Here is an 18,824-nt window from a genome sequence, read left to right on the forward strand (position 1 = left end):
GGAACCTTTATCTGGTTTCTTTCGACTAAAGGTGAGTTAGCCAGTCTCATATGAGGTAGAGGGTTTTTTTGATCTGGAAACTTGGATTTTTTTTTTGTCCCTCAGAACAGGCAAACCGGCCCCATGAACACATAGAGATTTGGTCCTCACCATGTGTTGTTATGCCCATAGTTAACTAAGTCACATTCTTTTATTGCATAGAAGATCTGACACAAGCTGCAGGAAAGTAACAAAATAATTATTTAGTTACAAAAAATAATTTACCTGTTTCAAATGTGTTTGTGTTGACAATGATATCAGCAAGCATGAGTGAGAAACCAGTATGTGAAGTTTGTATGATGTCACACAGCATACATTTCAAATAAAATGCAAATGTTATGGAATAATATAGATTGAGACTCCATAAATTTAATCAAGGAATAAAACATATTTTATTAAGAAGCAAACAGACATATAGTCACATAAAAGCAATCGATATGCTGCTATTTCCAAAATACTTCCTAGATTATTTTTAAAAAAAATGTTCTGTTTGTTTACTTATTTGTATGTTATAGTATATCATTGCATTTACCATCAGTGGCTAACACATTATGGAAAATTATGGAGACAACTACCGTGTTAGAGCAGTTGTCTCCATAATCCATGACGTATTCTGATCACCGTGTAAGCATGAAAGAAAAGCATCAGTGGCTAAATTACTAAGATACAAAAATACAAATACAAATCAAAGATACAAAAAGAAATATGTTGATACCTGTCTCTTTTATGCAAACTGATATTTTTTCCTATTATTTATAAATTACAGGTGCATAATTACAGATAAAATCAAACTAACTTGAAGTATAAATTATAGTCATGAAAAGTGATGACTGAATGTCTATTAATCTGTTCTGGAATTTTTTTTCATTGTTCCTGGAAGAACACCTTTGGACCTTTAATTTCTCTTACATATAAATACATCTCTGGACCAGCATTTTATCTTTAGGGAGAAAAAATAGTTTCAAATATCAAAACTATTACTCTTTTTTTTGTAAAATACCATTAATATACTTAGAAAACACCCAATTATGTGAAATTTTACTTAAAAGCAAACTAATATGAATGTTTAAAAAATAATTAAGGAGATGTGTAATTTACTTGAATAAATATTCAAGAAATGCAAAGCTCAGATATGCATATCAATGTAAACTAAGGTGCGTAATGAATATAAATGCATGCATTTATGTCACCTTTGTTGTTGTTTTAAAACTTTTCTCTGATCAGTGTTCTCATTACAGTAGTTTCATTTATGTATCCTTTAGTTTTCTATGGATATGGCACTAATGAGAAGTGAGTCAAAAACCCGAAATGACTTTGGATATCAATAAAATAACCCATGCTTCTTTCTCTCAAATAAAGTTTTGTGGTCAAGTATAGTTTGATATTTCTGAAGGAAACAATAATTTCCTAAAACTAAATCATAGTTTTCAGCTAGTGTCATTTGAAACAAAACAAGGATACATAAAATAATTTTAAGAAACATAGTAGAGCACAGGCATGTTAATGGTTATCTTGACATTTCTCACATAAAAAAAAAAAAAAAGCTTCAGACAACTCCTTGACTACATATAAATTATCAGTCCTAGGTATTTTCGATTTGACTGTAGATCATTTGACTGCTGATACTATAAAAACACATTTTTTTGCATATATCACTCCCTATAGTTCCTACTGAACTACTACAGAATCTGCTCAAATATTAATGGGATATTTTCTTCCTTTAAATTTATTATAATGCCTCTTATAAATGGACTAATAGGGATAATGCCGATTGGTACTTCTGAATTATGTGTATAAGAAGCAATCCAGCATTTTCTATGGCCCACTTTGACTGCCCAATTCAACCAAATAGACCATGTACTAGTGTATCGGCGTCACCACAGCTCCATCTCGGACATGAGGAGTTTCAGAGGAGCAGACAGAGATAGCGACCACTACCTGGTAACCTACGATTTTAGGAACAGAATTGTGGTTCAGAAGCCTTCATGTCCTATCACACGACCTGCATGGGATTTGGACAAGTTGAAAACAGCGTAAGGGAAGCAGACTTTCCAGTTAGAGCTGCAGAACCGTTTTGAGGAGTTACAGGAAGAGGAGGGCGATCCGGATGGGATGTGGAACACCATCAAAAATACGGTCATATCAGCTGCCTCGAAAACTGTGGGAAAGAGAAGAAGAAGAAGAAAGGCATGGTTTAATAGAGAGTGTGAAGAAGCTGTAGCAAAATGAAGGGAAGCACTATTGAACTACCTAGCGGACAGCAGGAAGAAGGCTGCATATGCAAGGGTGAGAAGAGTGGTGAATACATGTCTATGCAGGGAAAAGCGAAAGTATCTTAATGAGAAGGTGGCCAGCATAGAGAGAAATAGAAATAACGGGTGGGAAATGTATCAGATGATCAAAGCAATGCGAGGAGCCCAGACATAAGTGGCAACCATAAGAGATAAGAGTGGAAATCTTCTAACAAACTCAAAAGACGTCCTCGCTCAATGGCGTAGATATTTTGAGAACTTGCTGAATATCAATGTTATCAAACTGCTGAATCATATATTGAAGAGCCGATGCTTAGTGAGATTACTTGTGCTGTTCACATGCTGAAAAATAATAAGGCTCCAGGAGTTTTTGAAGAATAGCAGGGGACATCTTTCTGGAGCAGTTGCACTGACTCATCTTGTTGCTCTGGCGAGAAGAACGGCTGCTGGACAAGTGGAAGGAGTCGCTGATCACCCCTGTATATAAGAAAGGAGATAAGTCAAAATACAGCAAATATAGGGGTATCTCACTGCTGATATCCGCACGGTTAGCCTAGTGGCTATGCGCTTCGCAACCATATGCTTGGGGAAGGAGTGTCCTGGGTTCGATTCCCGTCGCCGACGTGAGGAGCTTAAGGTTCTTCCTCAGCCATAGCCAAGTTAGCCAGTCTTGGGCATGGACAGAGTTTTCCCCCCCAGTTTATCTGGGGTTTTTCATCCGGCAAGCAGGCAAACCCGCCCAGTGAACACACGGATCTTCAGCCATAAATACTTAACCCGAAGGAGGGGGCTCAACTCGCCCCAATAGGGATGGAGGAAAAAAGAGAGGAAACTCCCTATGAATAAATAAATAAAAACTGCTTAAATAGGGGTATCTCAGGTGCTGTCTAACATCATGCTAATGCACCTTACACCATATGCAGAATAGTGTCTTGGTGATTACCAGAAGGGCTTCAGGAGGAACCGTTCTACAATAGACCAAATCTTCACGCTGCACCAAGTTTTTCAAAAGTGCTGGGAATATAACTGGGAAGTTCATAATATTTTCATAGACTTTTCTAAAGCCTATGACTCAATTATATACCCAAAAATGGCAGTGGTTAGAAGAGCTGGGAATTCCTCGAACACTACGAAAAATGGTGCAGGTGTTAAATCTGGAATGAACACTTAAATCGTCTTTGAGTATTTCATTTAGGGTTTAACTGAAGTGCAAAGAAATCCCCTAATAAGAATTACTTGTAAATAGATAATAATAGAAATTCTTGTATATATAGTAATAATAGTCCATTCATGTAATTTTTCTATATAAATATTTTGTAAATGGTCCTTAAATAACTGACAAGAATTAAAGTAATGTACAGGTCATATTGTAACAAAGTCAGAGTTTAGAGTAAACTATTGTAATCCGATTATAAACATGACCGCAGGCAGTTGATATATGAACCCAAGGCATGGGCAGGCTGCATGGAAACACAATGAGAGGAGAAGGTGCGGTGTGCAAGGAGAATTAGGTGGCGTCTCCAAATCAATGACAAATTAGAGAGAACAGACACGGAGCATATAAAAGTCTTAGTGATGCGAGTTCGCGGTCTTTTTGCCTTTTTCATTCCTAGTTCAGGTTTTGGTGTTTTCTTCACCCCCTACGGTTTTCCGTGTGGTGGGTCGTAGCTTCGAGATGACGGAGTCGAGCGGGAGTCGTTCAGTATCAATAATATGGTCAAATAGTGGGCTTGTAAGAGCATAGCCATTCATGTGACGGGACAAATAGCGTACGGCAAAACTTCGTATAACTCCAGCCGTACCCTTCTGCCAGGCAGATTCTTGCACATAAGGTAAAGAAGTGATTCATGATTGAAATCACCAAGAAGTCAAGGCAAGGAACAACAGCTCAAGGAATAGGGTGATGACCTGAAAGAAATCTACAAGAAGACACGATGAGAAGTATCTCCTAATGAATTTGTCTAGTTGGTAACGTAAAGCTTTATTTTTATTGTATTGTGTAATTCTTAGGCCAGAGTGAGCTAGTGTAAATTTTCCTGTAGATCGGACTTGTTAAGACAGATTTTAGAACTTTAGTACCCATTCCTCTAACAAGATTCTTTGTAGTTACAGAAGTGTAGAGTTACAAGAATTGTCATTAGTATAAGGTTAGTTTGAATTCGATGTGTTGTATGTGAGGAAGAAGTAAGGCATTCATCTACATTAACTGAGGAAGAAGTAAGGCATTCATCTACATATCTGTATTAAGTAATCAGGTTTAGGTCAGTTTGGATTTGTTAATATCACCTAATGAGAGATACCTATTGTGAACTAGATCTTGTTTGTTAATTTTTGCATAATTAATTTTAGGGACCTTCATTAAGCTTAGTTTGTGATTAACATGTATTGTATTTTAGAATGAATAAATTTCTTTGTTTCTTAACCCAAAGTATGTGTATGATCTTCCAAGCCAATGCACAACCTGCTAAAAATATCGAACCTGTATAAGTAAAAATGCGGGAAATGGTTACGACTGCTGTTTAGAAATATTAGTAAGGGCTTGTTTACCTTTGATAACTTTTTTGGAATCGTTATAATCTGTAGGTCTAATCCCTGACAAGAAGTTCTCTCTAGTACAGGAATCAAGATGGAGCAGCTAAACAAATAAATTTTCTTGATTCCAAAAAGGACTTGACCCCAGAATTTATAGATCATTGAGAATTCTCCTTTTGAAGACTTTCACACGATTTTAGATTGAAGGAGAGGCCACGAAAGATTACAACAAAGGTGCAGCAGACAAGGGATATGGTTTAGGGTTAAACAAGACAAAAATTATTATTATTATTATCTCGGGCAACTCCAAGGAGTCGACAGACTCATCGAGGGAGGCCTTAACATCATGTCAAGAGCAACTATTCGACATTCACACAGTATCTATCATACCTCGCCTTGAACTCATTCACGGTCATAGCACCCACAACAGACTCTGGCAGCTTATTCCACTCATTCACCACTCTCCAAGTAAAAAACCTAGTTCTAATACCACTGCTAACCACACTCTTGCCCAGCTTCCATGTATGGCCCCTAGTCCTCCCACCACCAATCCCATTCTCAAAAATATCTTCTGGATTAATCCTATAGAAACCCTTCAGTAATTTGAATGTCTCAATCATATCACCCCTTTTCCGCCTATCAACCAATTTTTGCAACTCAGAAATCTTCAACCTGTTCTCATAAGGTTCATTCCACAGACCTGCTATCATCTTAGTCACTCGTCTCTGGATTCTCTCCCCCTCCTCCCCATCAAGAAGAAACCCTGGCACCCATAACTGGGCACAGTAGTCTAGATGGGGTCTTATCAAGGCTCGATATAGAGGAACAATAACTTGTTTGTCTCTGCTTGTTAAAGTATTTTTCAGCAACCAAGTGATTTGATGAGCTGTTTTGGCTACTTTTGCAATGTGCTCCCTAAACTTCAACTCCCTATCCACCAACACTCCCAAAATCCCTGGCCTCATCAGTCTCCTGGAGTACGGTTCCACCAAAGCGATATACTGCTGCTAATCTTTTCACTCCAAAATGCATAACCTTACACTTTGCCACATTAAATTGACATCCATTTTCCCTAGCCCAGTGCTCCAAACTATCCAAATCATACTGCAAAATTTTGACATCCTGTGCTCTCACAATTGCTCTACCCAACTTTGCATCATCAGTAAACAAGTGAACACTTCCTCTCTGATCCTTATATCGTTAATGAACAAATTGAAAAGTAGTGGTCCAAGAACAGAACAATGTGTCACACCACTAGTCACAAGCCGTCTTTTGGACTCCACTCCTGAATAAACCACTCTCTGGTATCTCTCCATCAACACCCTCCTATCCGTCTCACCAACCCTATATCCATCCCCATCTGCTCCAGTTTACTGATTAGAGTAACATGTCGCATCCTGTCAAAGGCCTTGCAAAGGTTCAGTAGAATCACTGTAAACCCATTACCCTTATCCAGTTCAGCCGTCACTGTGTTATAAAACATGAGGAAGTTACTGAGGCATGATCTACCCTTCACAAAACCATATTGTCCCCCATACAGTATCCCATTTTCATCTATCCAGTCCTGTATTCTTCTCTTGACAAATTTCCCCAAGACCTTGACAACGATTCCTGATATGCTAATCGGTTGGTAATTTACAACAGCAATCTTGGAACCTCCTTTATACAGTGGAACTATTTTCCCCTCTTTCCACCCCCTCGGGACTAACCCAGACTCAAGACTCAAATTAAACAAAATGGTCAAGGGTACTGACAATTCTTTAGCCGCTTCACGTACAACACGAGCTGGTATACCATCCAATCCCACAGATGTATTGACATTGAGATTTTGCAATAGGCTACTCACCTCCACTTCATTCACCACAATTCCCATATAATCTATTGGTTCATTCATTTCTGCAATGTCACCACCTGGAAGATATATTCTTGCAAAGTGCTCGCTCAGTAATTTAACTATATCAGCTGATTCGGTTACCACCCTACCATTGGCATTATTTAAAATCATTCTGCCATATACATTTTTTCTTTTACTTGCAACATATCGAAAAAACTGTTTAGGATTCTCTTTAGCCTGCATGGCCAATGTTCTTTCATAATCCTTTTTTGCTTTTCTTACCACACTCGTTACCCTTCTGGCCTGCGCTTTATGCTGTTCATGTCCCTGCAGGTCACCTTTCTCCTTGAATTCCCTCCATAGTTGTTTCTTTTTTTGCAGCTCAAGCTTAATGGTGTTATTCATCCATTTAACCCCTACTTGATTTATTATTCGGACTCTAGGTATACAGTCAGCCATTGCTTCATGCAAACACTTCTTAACTGCCTCCCATACACTATCAACTTCTAGCCCTTGCAGTTGTATTGCAGTTTGCATTATCTTTGAATGAGTTTTAAGAGATAGTTAAGAGAAATATAGAGGTACACAAACACATATATGTAACAATAATAACATAAAAAAACATATAATATAACAATGGTGCAGCCGACAGGATATGTGATTTACTAAATTAATCATAAAGGAATTAAGTTTGTAAATCTAAGTCGGTTTGTTTTGGCTGGAAAACAAACCAATTTGGTGCAGGAATCTAATTAGCATTACTAAGTGTAAGATAATATTGAAAATCTATTCACAAGAATGAGCCTACCATCTAGTTCAAATATTGGTGATGGAGATTTCAGGACCATCAATCCTCAACAAGTTTTTCAGCAGTTTTCCAGAGAAGAGAATGATGACGTATTAGCTTTTTTTAGCTACGTTGAGGAGTTGAAAAGGGCATGGAGGTGGATGGACTTCCAACTCCTAATTTTCTTGCGTAGTAAGCTGGTGAGGAAAGCTAAAAATTTTCTATACTCTTCCCCCATACTTAAAGAAACATTAGACTATGTAAATTTCAAGAAAGTCCTCATCTCTCAGTTTTCTAGGTTAAGAAGCCTTGGTCCCAATTTATGGAAATTACAGAGAATTATGCAAAAGGGCCGAGAAAATGCGACCAACTTTTATCACATGTTACTGAACCTTGCTCACTCCCTGCAAGTATCTAAAGAGGATAAGCCTCACCTGGAATGGGCAATTTTTCACAAGTTCAGGCTGGGAATGAAGCAAGAGCTCAGAGAAACAGCCTACAAAAAGAAAGCGACTATCATAGAGGAGTGCCAAAATGCAGTGAGAGATAAAGAGCAAATGTTTGGTGACCTTAGTCCCGCATCTGCTTTTTACATAGGCTATGTAAACAGGCTATTTTACATAGTCCTGCATTTACACAGGCTATGCAAACCTAATCAAGAGGGAAGGTAATTCAGATGATAGCTCCAAGCCAGAGAAGGAATCTCACGAGAAAAAGGAGAAGCATAAGAAATTTGATAGATGTGAGGGAAATAGAACTGATTCCATCAACATAAATCAATTAACAAATGGTGTGTTGGATATAAAAAAAAAAAAAAGAACGTCCAATCCATGGTTCAGAGAGAGAGAGAGGTCGAGTGTTTACAACAGCCAGTCATGGATCGCCTTGACGCTGTTTTAACCCGGCTAGCGGTGGTGTCCACAAAAACCTCTGAGCTCCCCATCCCTCAAGTCGATCAGACTGTTGAATTAGTGAGGTTAGAGGTTGAAAGACTGCAACAACCCCTGCTTGACCGGTTGGACACAGTAATGAAGAAACTGGCTGAAGTAACTACTCAGAATGCGTCAATCTCTCCTATGAGACAGGAGAAGGACAATGAAGGAGATGACAGAAGAGAACCTCCTAAATGCTTCAGTTGCGGCAAGCCTGGGCATTTTTCTCACAAATGCTTCAACAGCAAGCAAAAATCAAGCGGGAGGTTATGATGGCAGATCAAATTCCCACATGTATGCTAACAGAGCTTGGGAAAAGGGTCACAAAAACCACTACCAGTCCCCAGAATTGATAGTAAAGGGAATTATCTGCGGCAAGCACTGTAATGCCCTACTGGATACAGGTTCCCAGGCCTCTATTATTGCAGGGGACTATTTTGAGAGACTAAAGCCCCTTGTGAGGAATAATATCTTTTATTTTAGAAGGCCAATAAGATTATCTGGAGTGTCTACTTCAACCATCCATGTGACAAGATCCGTGTTCCTGAAGGTATTTTTGCCTGAGTTTAATTTGTGTGTTTGGCATGAGTTTTTGATCCTGCCCACGATTTCTCTCCCAAACATTAAACTAATATTTGGAAATGACTTCCTTAACAAGAATAGATTTACATCTGACTATTCTCAAGGCGAAATACACTTTCTAGGAAGGAAGAAAACCAACAAGAATATTCTAGGGTCACTATCTTCAGTCAGAAGTGAGAAACGTGTCGAAATAGGCATACAATGTGGAGGCACGGTATAACAGATAGGAGAAGTTAGAGAAAATATGACCCATGACCAACTTGATTCAAAAGAAGCCTCCACTTCAGAAGTAAAAGAACCTGCTGAGGCCTGTTGTACACTGAACACTGATTTGCCCATTGAACTGAAAAGTACAAGGGAAGACATGGAAGAAATTCATCCAAGAGCAATCAGGATAAATCTGGTTGGTGTTGTTAACTACCAAACGACAGGCCACAGATTTTCTAAACCCAGACGGAACTATTGGAAAAGGAATAATGAGAAGAAACCAGCAGCACACAGGTGAAGGGAGAGTAAATATCAACAAGGAAAAGGAAATGAAAATTCTGATGATTAAGACACAATCTATTATAAATACAGGGTGCCTACTAGTCGAAATCAGGGAAACGAGAGATCAGTAAATAACAAGAATGGAAAAGGAGGTATAACCAGTGATGGAAGTGATAATTTTGCCCAATCTAGATATAACCTAAGGCCCAGGGAAAATAGGAGGGTCTATTCCAGAAACATTGAGTGAGTGAGGTTGTGAAAAAGTTTCCAGTGAAAAAAATTTTTTCTTTGAAGGGGGAACCTATGTTAAATCTGGAATGAACACTTAAACAACAAGGTCAAAGTTTAGAGTAAACTATTGTAATCTGATTATAAACATGACCGCAGGCAGTTGCTATATGAACCCAAGGTACGTGCAGGCTGCCCAAGCGGAAACGCAATGAGAGGAGAGGGTGCGGTGTGCAAGGAGAATTAAGTGGTGTCTGGAAATCAATGACGTGTTAGAGAAAACAGACACAGAGCATATAAAAGTCTTAGCGACGAGAGTTTGCAGTTGCCTTTTTCATTCCGGTTTTGGTGTTTTCTTCCCCCTATGGTTTTCCGTGTGGTGGGTCATAGCTTCGAGGTGACAGAGTCGAGCGGGAGTCGTTCAGCGGCTGTAATATCATCAAATAGTGGACTTGTCAGAGCATAGCCATCCATGCGATGGGACAAACAGCGTATGCCAAAGCTTCGTATAACTCCAGCCGTACCCTTCTGCCAGGCAGATTCTTGGACATAAGGTAAAGAAGTGATCCATGATTGAAATCACCAAGAAGTCAAGGCAAGGAACAACAGCTCAATGAATATGGTTATGACCTGATAGAAACCTACAAGAAGACACGATGAGATGTATCTCCTAATGATACTTCTAATTCATCTGGTTGGTAACATAAAGCTTTATATCTTATTGTATTGTGTAATTCTTAGGCCAGAGTGAGCTACAGTGTAAAATTCCATGGATCGGACTTGTTAAGACAGATTTTAGGACTTTAGTACCCATTCCTCTAACAAGGTTCTTTGTAGTTATGAAAGTGTAGAGTTACAAGAATTGTCATTAGTATAAGGTTAGTTTGAATTCGATGTGTTGTATGTGCATTAATTGAGGAAGAAATAAGGCATTCATCTACATATTTGTGTTAATATCACCTAATGAGAGATACCTATTGTGAACTAGATGATCTTGTTTGTTAATTTTTACATAATTGCGTGGTAGTGCCAGATATGTGTGAGAGCGTCGCTGAAAGTGTAAATGAAGGTAGAAACACCGAAGGAATGGATGATTTGATCGATAACGAAAATGGTGAGATAAGTGCGAGTAGCGAAATTGCCCGTTTAAATGGCGCGATACACAGAGCCAAACGACAACTGGAGCGTATGCAAAAATGTGTGTTGAACGTACCGACAAATAACCGGCGGAAGTCTGTGACGGCAAATAATAGAATGTACGTAAACGTCAATAAAATGAAGGAGCGAGTGCTGTATGGGGATTCGCTATTAAGAGGCGTAATAATTGAGAGTTTAACGAAGTCGTACCAGCCGGGTGCGAACATAAAGGACGTCAGCGAATCTATTCGACTGCAAAAACAGAGGGTGAAAGAGATGATAATAGTGGCAGGAACGAATGATTTGAAAGAGGACAAAATGGAAATGATAGAGGATGTGAGGGAGTTGTTTGAGGTAGCAAAAGAGAAGAGTGAGAGAGTTAGGATGGTGAGTATCTTACCGCAGTATGACAGCGAAGTGTTTAGAAGGAGGGCCATAATTGCCAATGACTTTATGCGTGGGTTATGCATGGAGAGTGGTGTGGAATTTGTGGATGTGTGGAATGAGTTCGATGGGCGAAAGGACTTATATAAGATGGATGGGTTACATTTGAATGGAGTTGGTGTACGAAGACTTGAAAGAGTGTTGATGAATGATGTGGAAGTGGATGTACAGACTCAGGGAAACTAGATTTATTAAGAGGGGGGGAGTAGATATGCAGACTTTAGGGGGGGGCAGTTAAGTGTATGAATGAGTATATTATGCCCGGGCGAGTACGACGGACAACAAATCAGAATGGGATAATTAGTATAAGGAATCAAAGTAGGGATGGGACAAATGGGCTTCTGCGATTCATGTACACTAATGCCAGGAGTATTAGGAACAAGAAGGAAGAGTTTTTGGCCATGGTTGGCACTTCCAGGCCACAGGTTGTCGGTATTAGTGAAACATGGCTGACAGAAGATGATAAAGCTAGTGGGATTGAATGCGATGGGTATAGCGTGTTCAGGAGTGACAGGGTGAATAAAAAGGGGGGAGGAGTGTTATTGATGATAGCTGATGAGCTTCAGCCAAGGAGTATAGAAGTTGAACTGCAGGATGGGGAAAAAAGCACATTTGAGGCTGTTTGGTGTGAGATACAATCTAGCAGAACAAAATATACAATTGGGTGCTGCTATAGACCGGGTGATGGAGTGGATGGTGGGAATAGTATGCATAAGCAAATAGAAGAAATGAATGGAAGGAGGGTAATTATTATGGGTGATTTCAATTATGGTAATATTGACTGGAAAGAGGAGAGGGCACATGGGAGGAAGGAATTGGATTTTATGCAGTTATTAAGGGACAACTATCTACGGCAACATGTATTGGAAAATACCAGGGGGCAGAGAGTGCTGGACCTAGTAATTGCAACTGAGAATGTGGCTGTAACGAACATGACCTTGTTGCCACCGATTGGTGAGAGTGACCATAAGGTCATGACTTGGGAGGTGGCTAAAGGAGTCGAATTTACAATTAAGACAGGGTATATGTGGAATTACCGGGCTGGTAAGTATGACAAGCTTAGGTGTGTGCTTGGCTCAATGCCATGGCATGTAAAACTGCAAGGGCTGGATGTTGATGGTGCATGGGAGGTGGTCAAGAACTGTTTGCAGGAGGCAATGGTTGACTGTATACCAAGAGTCCGAATAATAAATCAGGTAGGGGTTAAATGGATGAATAACACTATTAAGCTTGAGCTGCAAAAAAAGAAACAATTGTGGAGGGAATTTAAGGAGAAGGGTGACCATCAGGTGCATGAACAGTATAAAGCTCAGGCCAGGATGGTAACAAGGGTGGTAAGAAAAGCAAAAGCAGATTACGAAAGGAAATTGGCCATGCAGGCTAAAGAGAATCCCAAACAGTTTTTTCAATATGTTGCAAGTAAAAGGAAAAATGCTCATGGTAGAATGATCTTAAAAAATGCTGAGGGTAGGGAGGTAACTGAATCAGTCGATGTTGTGGAATTACTGAGCGAGCACTTTGCAAGAGTATATCATCCAGGTGGTGGCTTTGCGGAAATGGAGGAACCAACAGCTTATACTGGAATTGTGATGAATGAGGTAGAGGTAACTAGTCTATTACAGAACCTCAATGTCAATACATCTGTGGGATTGGATGGTATACCAGCTCGTGTTGTACGTGAAGCGGCTAAAGAATTGTCAGTACCCTTGACCATTTTGTTTAATTTGAGCCTCAGGACTGGGTCAGTCCCAAGGGGGTGGAAAGAGGGGAAAATAGTTCCACTGCACAAAGGTGGTTCCAAGGCTGCTGTTGAAAATTACCGGCCAATCAGCATAACAGGAATCATTATCAAGGTCTTAGAGAAAATAGTCAAGAGGAAAATACAAGATTGGATAGAAGAAAATGGGATACTGTATCGGGGACAGCATGGTTTTGTGAAGGGTAGGTCATGCCTCAGTAACTTGCTCACGTATTATAACACAGTGACGGCTGAACTGGATAAGGGTAATGGGTTTACAGTGATTCTGCTGGACCTTGCTAAGGCCTTTGACAGGATACCACATGGAATTCTAATCAGTAAATTGCAGCATATGGGAATGGACATAGGGTTGGTGAGATGGATAGGAGGGTGGTTGACGGAGAGATATCAGAGAGTGGTTTACTCAGGAGTAGAGTCCACAAGACGGCCTGTGACTAGTGGTGTACCACAAGGATCTGTTCTTGGACCACTGCTGTTTAATTTGTTCATAAATGATATAGGAAAGGATCTGAGAGGAACAGTTCATTTGTTTGAGGATGATGCGAAGTTGGGTAGGGCAATAGTGAATGCAGATGACGTCAAAATTTTGCAGGATGATTTGGATAGATTGGAGGTCTGGGCTAGGGAGAATGGATGTCAATTTAATGTGGCAAAATGTAAGGTTATGCATTTTGGGGTGAAAAGATGGGAGGCAGTTTACTGCATTGGTGGAACCGTGCTCCAGGAAATTGATGAGGCACGAAATTTAGGAGTGTTGGTGGATAAGGAATTGAAATTTAGGGGACACATTGCAAAAGTGGCCAAATCAGCTCATCAAATCACTTGGTTGCTGAAGAATACGTTGACAAGCAGAGACAAGCAGGTTATTGTTCCTCTGTATCGAGCCTTGATAAGACCTCATCTCGACTACTGTGCTCAGATTTGGTCACCTAGGTTTCTTCTTGATGGGGAGGAGGTGGAGAGGATCCAGAGGCGAGTGACCAAGATGATAGCAGGTCTGTGGAATGAACCGTATGAGAACAGGTTGAGGATTTGTGGGTTGCAAAAATTGGTTGATAGGCGGAGGAGGGGAGATATGATTGAGACATTCAAATTACTGAAGGGTTTCTATAAAATTAATTCAGAAGATATTTTTGAGAACAGGGCTGGTTGTGGGAGGACTAGGGGACATCCATGGAAACTGAGCAAAAGTGTGGTTAGTAAAGGTGTTAGAGCTGGGTTCTTTACTTTTAGAGTAGTGAATGAGTGGAATGCGCTCCCTGAGTCTGTGGTGGATGCTGTGACAGTGAATGAGTTTAAGGCGAGGTATGATAGATACTGTATGAATGTCGAATAGTTGTGATGAAAATGATTTGGGGCCTCCCTCGATGAGTCTAATGACTCCCTGGAGTTGCCCGTAATAATAATAATAATAATAATAATAATAATAATAATAATTAATTTCAGGGACCTTCATTTAGCTTAGTTTGTATGAATTTTATGAATTTTTTATGAACTTTAGAATGAATAAATTTCTTTATTTCTTAACCCAAAATACGTGTATGATCTTCCAAGCCAATGCACCACCTGCTAAAAATATCGAACCTGTATAAGTAAAAATGCGGGAAATGGTTACGACTGCTGTTTAGAAATAATAGTAAGGGCTTGTTTAACTTTGATAACTTTTTGGAATTGTTATAATCTGTAAGTCTAATCCCTGACAAGAAGTTCTCTCTTGTATAGGAATCAAGATGGTGCAGCTAAACAAATAAATTTTCTTGATTCCAAAAAAGGACTTGACCCCAGAATTTATAGATCAGGGAGAATTCTCCTTGTTTGAAGACTTTGCACATGATTTTAGATTGAAGGAGAGGCCAGGAAAGATTACAACAAAGGTGCAGTGAACAAGGGATATGGTTGAGGGTTAAACAAGACAAGAATTATCTTTGAATCAGTTTTAAGAGGTAGTTAAGAAGAGAATTATAGAGGCACACATATATGTAACAATAATAACATAGAAAAAAATATAATATAACACAGGTGTGTGTGGCTGGCTCGAGAGCAAGAGTGAAAGCAGAAGGTGACCTGTTGGATCCGTTTCAAGTACAGACTGGCATGAAGCAGGGTAATGGGCTTTCTCCAATACTGTTGAATTTAGTGCTGGAAAAAGTAATTAGAAGTGCACAGCAAGTGGTTGGCGGAGTTGACATTGGGATGCAAGTTAGGATTCTTGGCTACGCGGATGACCTGAACATCATGGCACATCAACGGGACGACGCAACGGTACTGGCCTGCTATTGAGGAAGCTGCAGAAGACGTTGGCCTGAAGATAAACGCCTAGAAGACGAAGTACCTTTTCATGAGTTGCCATGCTGCTCAAGATCTAGAGGGAGCTGCTCAGTTTGAGAGGGTGACTGAATTTAGGTACCTGGGGTCCATCGTGACTGAAGACAATAAAGTTGAAGCTCATGTCCAGAGTCGGGTGAATGCTGTGAATGTGGCCTACTACCAGGTACATCCCCTTTTTGCCTCGCATATACTCTCTTGGACTACAAGGTGAGACTATAGAAGATTGATTAGATCTGTTCTCCTCTACAGTGCTGAAGCATGGACTCTCACAGTGAGGCAAGCCAACCACCTGAGAGTAATCGAGAACAAGATGTTAAGACGTATCTATGGAGGGGTCATGGCAGACGGAGTCTGGAGGAGGTGGTCTAATGCTGCCATACATGCATTGTACAACTTGGCAGACATCTTGATGGAGCTGCGAGCCCAGCATCTTCAGTGGCTGCGGTACCTGTATCGTATGGGCCCTGAAAGAACTGTGAGACAAGTGTGGGAGGCCTAAGGCCGCCAGGAAGACCGAGAAGGAGATGGGTGGATCAGGAGGAGGAGGACCAGCTGGTTGTTGGGCTGGAGACCGAAACATGGTGGATAGTTGCAGAGGACCATGCCCAGTGGCGTAACGTGGTGCTTGAGGCCAAAAGTCACCCAGGACTGACAGCGCCTAGATAAGTCAAGTAAGTAAGTCAAGTCCTGCAGAATCTTCCCTGTTCTGTGACTCATATTAAACAGCCTGGTCAAAGGAATGGCCAGTTCAGCTGAAAACTCTTTTAGCACACGTGCTGATATCCCATCAGTTCCTATTGCTGAATTCTTATTCAATTTGTGCAACAGCTCAAATACCTCCTCATTCATACACCCGAGTTTCTTCTTCATGCAGTGAAGAGGAAGCAATGCACGCAATGTTGCATAAACCAGGTTATTAGCTTTTTGCAAAATGGGCACTCATTAGTTGAACAACCTCTTCTGCATCTGTAACTCTCACGCCATCTGCATTTAGAAGAGTTATTCTTTCATATTCATTCTTTTTTTTTTTTTATTTGCAGCATATCGACTGAATTCTTGTGGATTGTCTTTAAGCATGGAGTGCCAGTTTCTTTTCATACTCAGACTTTGCTTTCTTTACAACAGTTGTGACTATTCTAGTCTGCTGCTTATAATTTTCGTAACGGACATCAACCTTTTCTTACAAATCTCTATCTCTTGCTTAATAAGATTACACATCCATTTGGCTCCTACCCCATTTATTCTTTGAACTCTTGGATACATTCTGATATAGCATCATTTAAGTATTTTTTAAATGCTTCCCATGCACTGTCGATATTCTTCCCATCCAGCAATCGATCCCATTCCACTGAACTCGGTATACTCCTCAGTTCATCATAATTTCCTGCTTTGTAGTTCAGCATGTAACCTTCTCTGAATGGAACAGTTCGTAAACTTAGTCACTTCCCAAGTGAGTACCACATGATCACTGTCACCAACCGGAGGCAGAATGATTACGTCTTTAACTGAAACGCCCTCTGACACTATAATCAAATCTAACACTCTTTACCCTCGAGTTCCTTCTGTCACATGCTGCTTGAGGAAGTTGTCCTGCAAATTAAAACTACCAAAAAATCATATACTTGGTTTAATCCTTTATCGAAGTGTAAGCAAACAAAGTTTTGCACCTGAAGTATTTTCAGGCCTGGGGTAACTCGTATAAGGAAGCCAAGACTTCACATCACTTGGCTTATTATCTATAATGAAAAGCACATCTCCTTGTGGACATGAATAATGGTGTGCATTATGGAAAGGGTCAGTGCCCAGACCAGTTTCGACCTTTATTGAGATCTCTTCAGTGGGAGCTGACCCAGAGGTGATACTAAGGTTGAAGTAATGCAGAAGTCATATTTTCATATACAAGTTGCCAAAAGGTGTCATACCTTATTATTAAATTAGTCTGAATTAGAAAAAGTTGTTGGAAGTTTTTTCAGTTGGTTATCTATATATTAAAGATACCAAGAGTGAGACACCTTTTGGCAACTTGTATATGAAAATATGACTCCTGCATTCACACTGGTTTCACCTTTTATTGAGGTCTTCAGTGGGAGTCTGATCCAAGAAGATACCATTGTTAATTCAATGCAGAAGTCATGTATTTTGCATATACAAGTAAAAAATTATAATTTGTCCAGTATAATATACGTTGTAACCAAGTGAGAAAACTTTCTGCAACTATCTCTCAGCCAACGTATTTAATAATTCAATGCATAGGCTGTGTAGAAGGAATGGATGCTAGTTTTTGGATGTGTGGTGTGAATTTGTGGGAAGATTGGATTTGTATAAGAGGGATGACCTACACCTGAATGTGTTTGGTATCAGGAGTCTAGAAAAACTAATAACAGGTATGAGACCTAACACAGAGTCAGGGAAACTAAATTATAAAGGGAGAAATGCATGAATGTGAGTATATGACCTTTCCCATAATGGTTTTTGCATTATGGGATACTAAGGCAATTGATTTGAAGTCAACAGCCTCTATATTATTATCTGAGCTTTCCTGAGAGTCAAGACCTCAGGATGGAGACTATATGTCACCTGTACCAGCTGCCATATTCTCTTAAACTCATTTACATTATATGCATTCACCACTCCAACAGGTAAACTGTTCCAATCACTCACTTCTCTGTGAAAGAAATATCTAGCTTTTGCCCATTTCTTAACCATGAACAAACTTAACTTCCATGGATGCCCCTGTGTTCTCTCACCACCTTCTACATCATGAAAAATTTCATCAGACAATATCTATAACACCCATTCAGAAGTTTATATAGTTCAATCATATATGTGACCTTCGAACTTCAAATTCCTATCTACCATAATGCCAAGATTCCTAGCCTCATCAGTTTATTGTAGCATAACCTCATCAGTATAATATGTGGTTGGAAATCTTATCACACTAAAGGACCTATGTTCTTTGGTGTGATAATGCAATTGCCCTGCATATTTTTGTTGCATCTTCAGCAAGCAATTGAACATCTCCTGTCTGATCCTTCTGAATATCATTAATGTATATACTCAATGGAAAAAACATTAGAGATAGGGATGATGGGAAGTTGACACTAGCATCCCCATGCAGAGTGAAACAAGCCCAAACCAAATGCAGACAATGGGGGCTTCTAAGCAGTATATTGAAATCAATGAACATGGGTAAATGTGGCAATGTTAGAGACTTTGATCATGGATGTATTATCAGTGCAAAATAGATGGGTCATTCTATTTCCCAAGTAGCAGGAACCCCTAGGGTTCTTACCACTTGGGCAATATCAAGGGTCTACCAAAAGTATATCGTCAACAGATGCACAAGCACCCAGCGAGCAAGTGGTGGCCAACCACAGCCATTGATGACCAGGGTCAACGTAGACTATTCAGGCTTGTACAGACCAACTGTTGGGCAACAGCTGCACAAATCACATCCAGTTTCAATGTCGGAGGTCTAAGC

The 18,824-nt window shown here is 39.9% G+C and overlaps 1 protein-coding gene across 1 annotated transcript in view; it reads right to left on the reverse strand.

Moving 5' to 3' along the window:
* Positions 1-489: 489 nt before the first annotated feature.
* Positions 490-18,824, reverse strand: part of LOC150100740 (uncharacterized) — a 108,038-nt gene continuing 89,703 nt past the window's right edge. The window contains exon 8 of the mRNA XM_090401992.1: positions 490-979. Coding sequence (XP_090258118.1) covers positions 945-979 — 35 coding nt within the window. The 3' untranslated portion in view covers positions 490-944. The remainder of the gene's footprint in view (positions 980-18,824) is intronic.

This window comes from Typopeltis vanoorti, chromosome 12 (assembly GCF_054136105.1).
Source record: "Typopeltis vanoorti isolate ZY-2024b chromosome 12, IOZ_Tvanoo_1.0, whole genome shotgun sequence".
Lineage (NCBI taxonomy): Eukaryota > Metazoa > Arthropoda > Arachnida > Uropygi > Thelyphonidae > Typopeltis > Typopeltis vanoorti.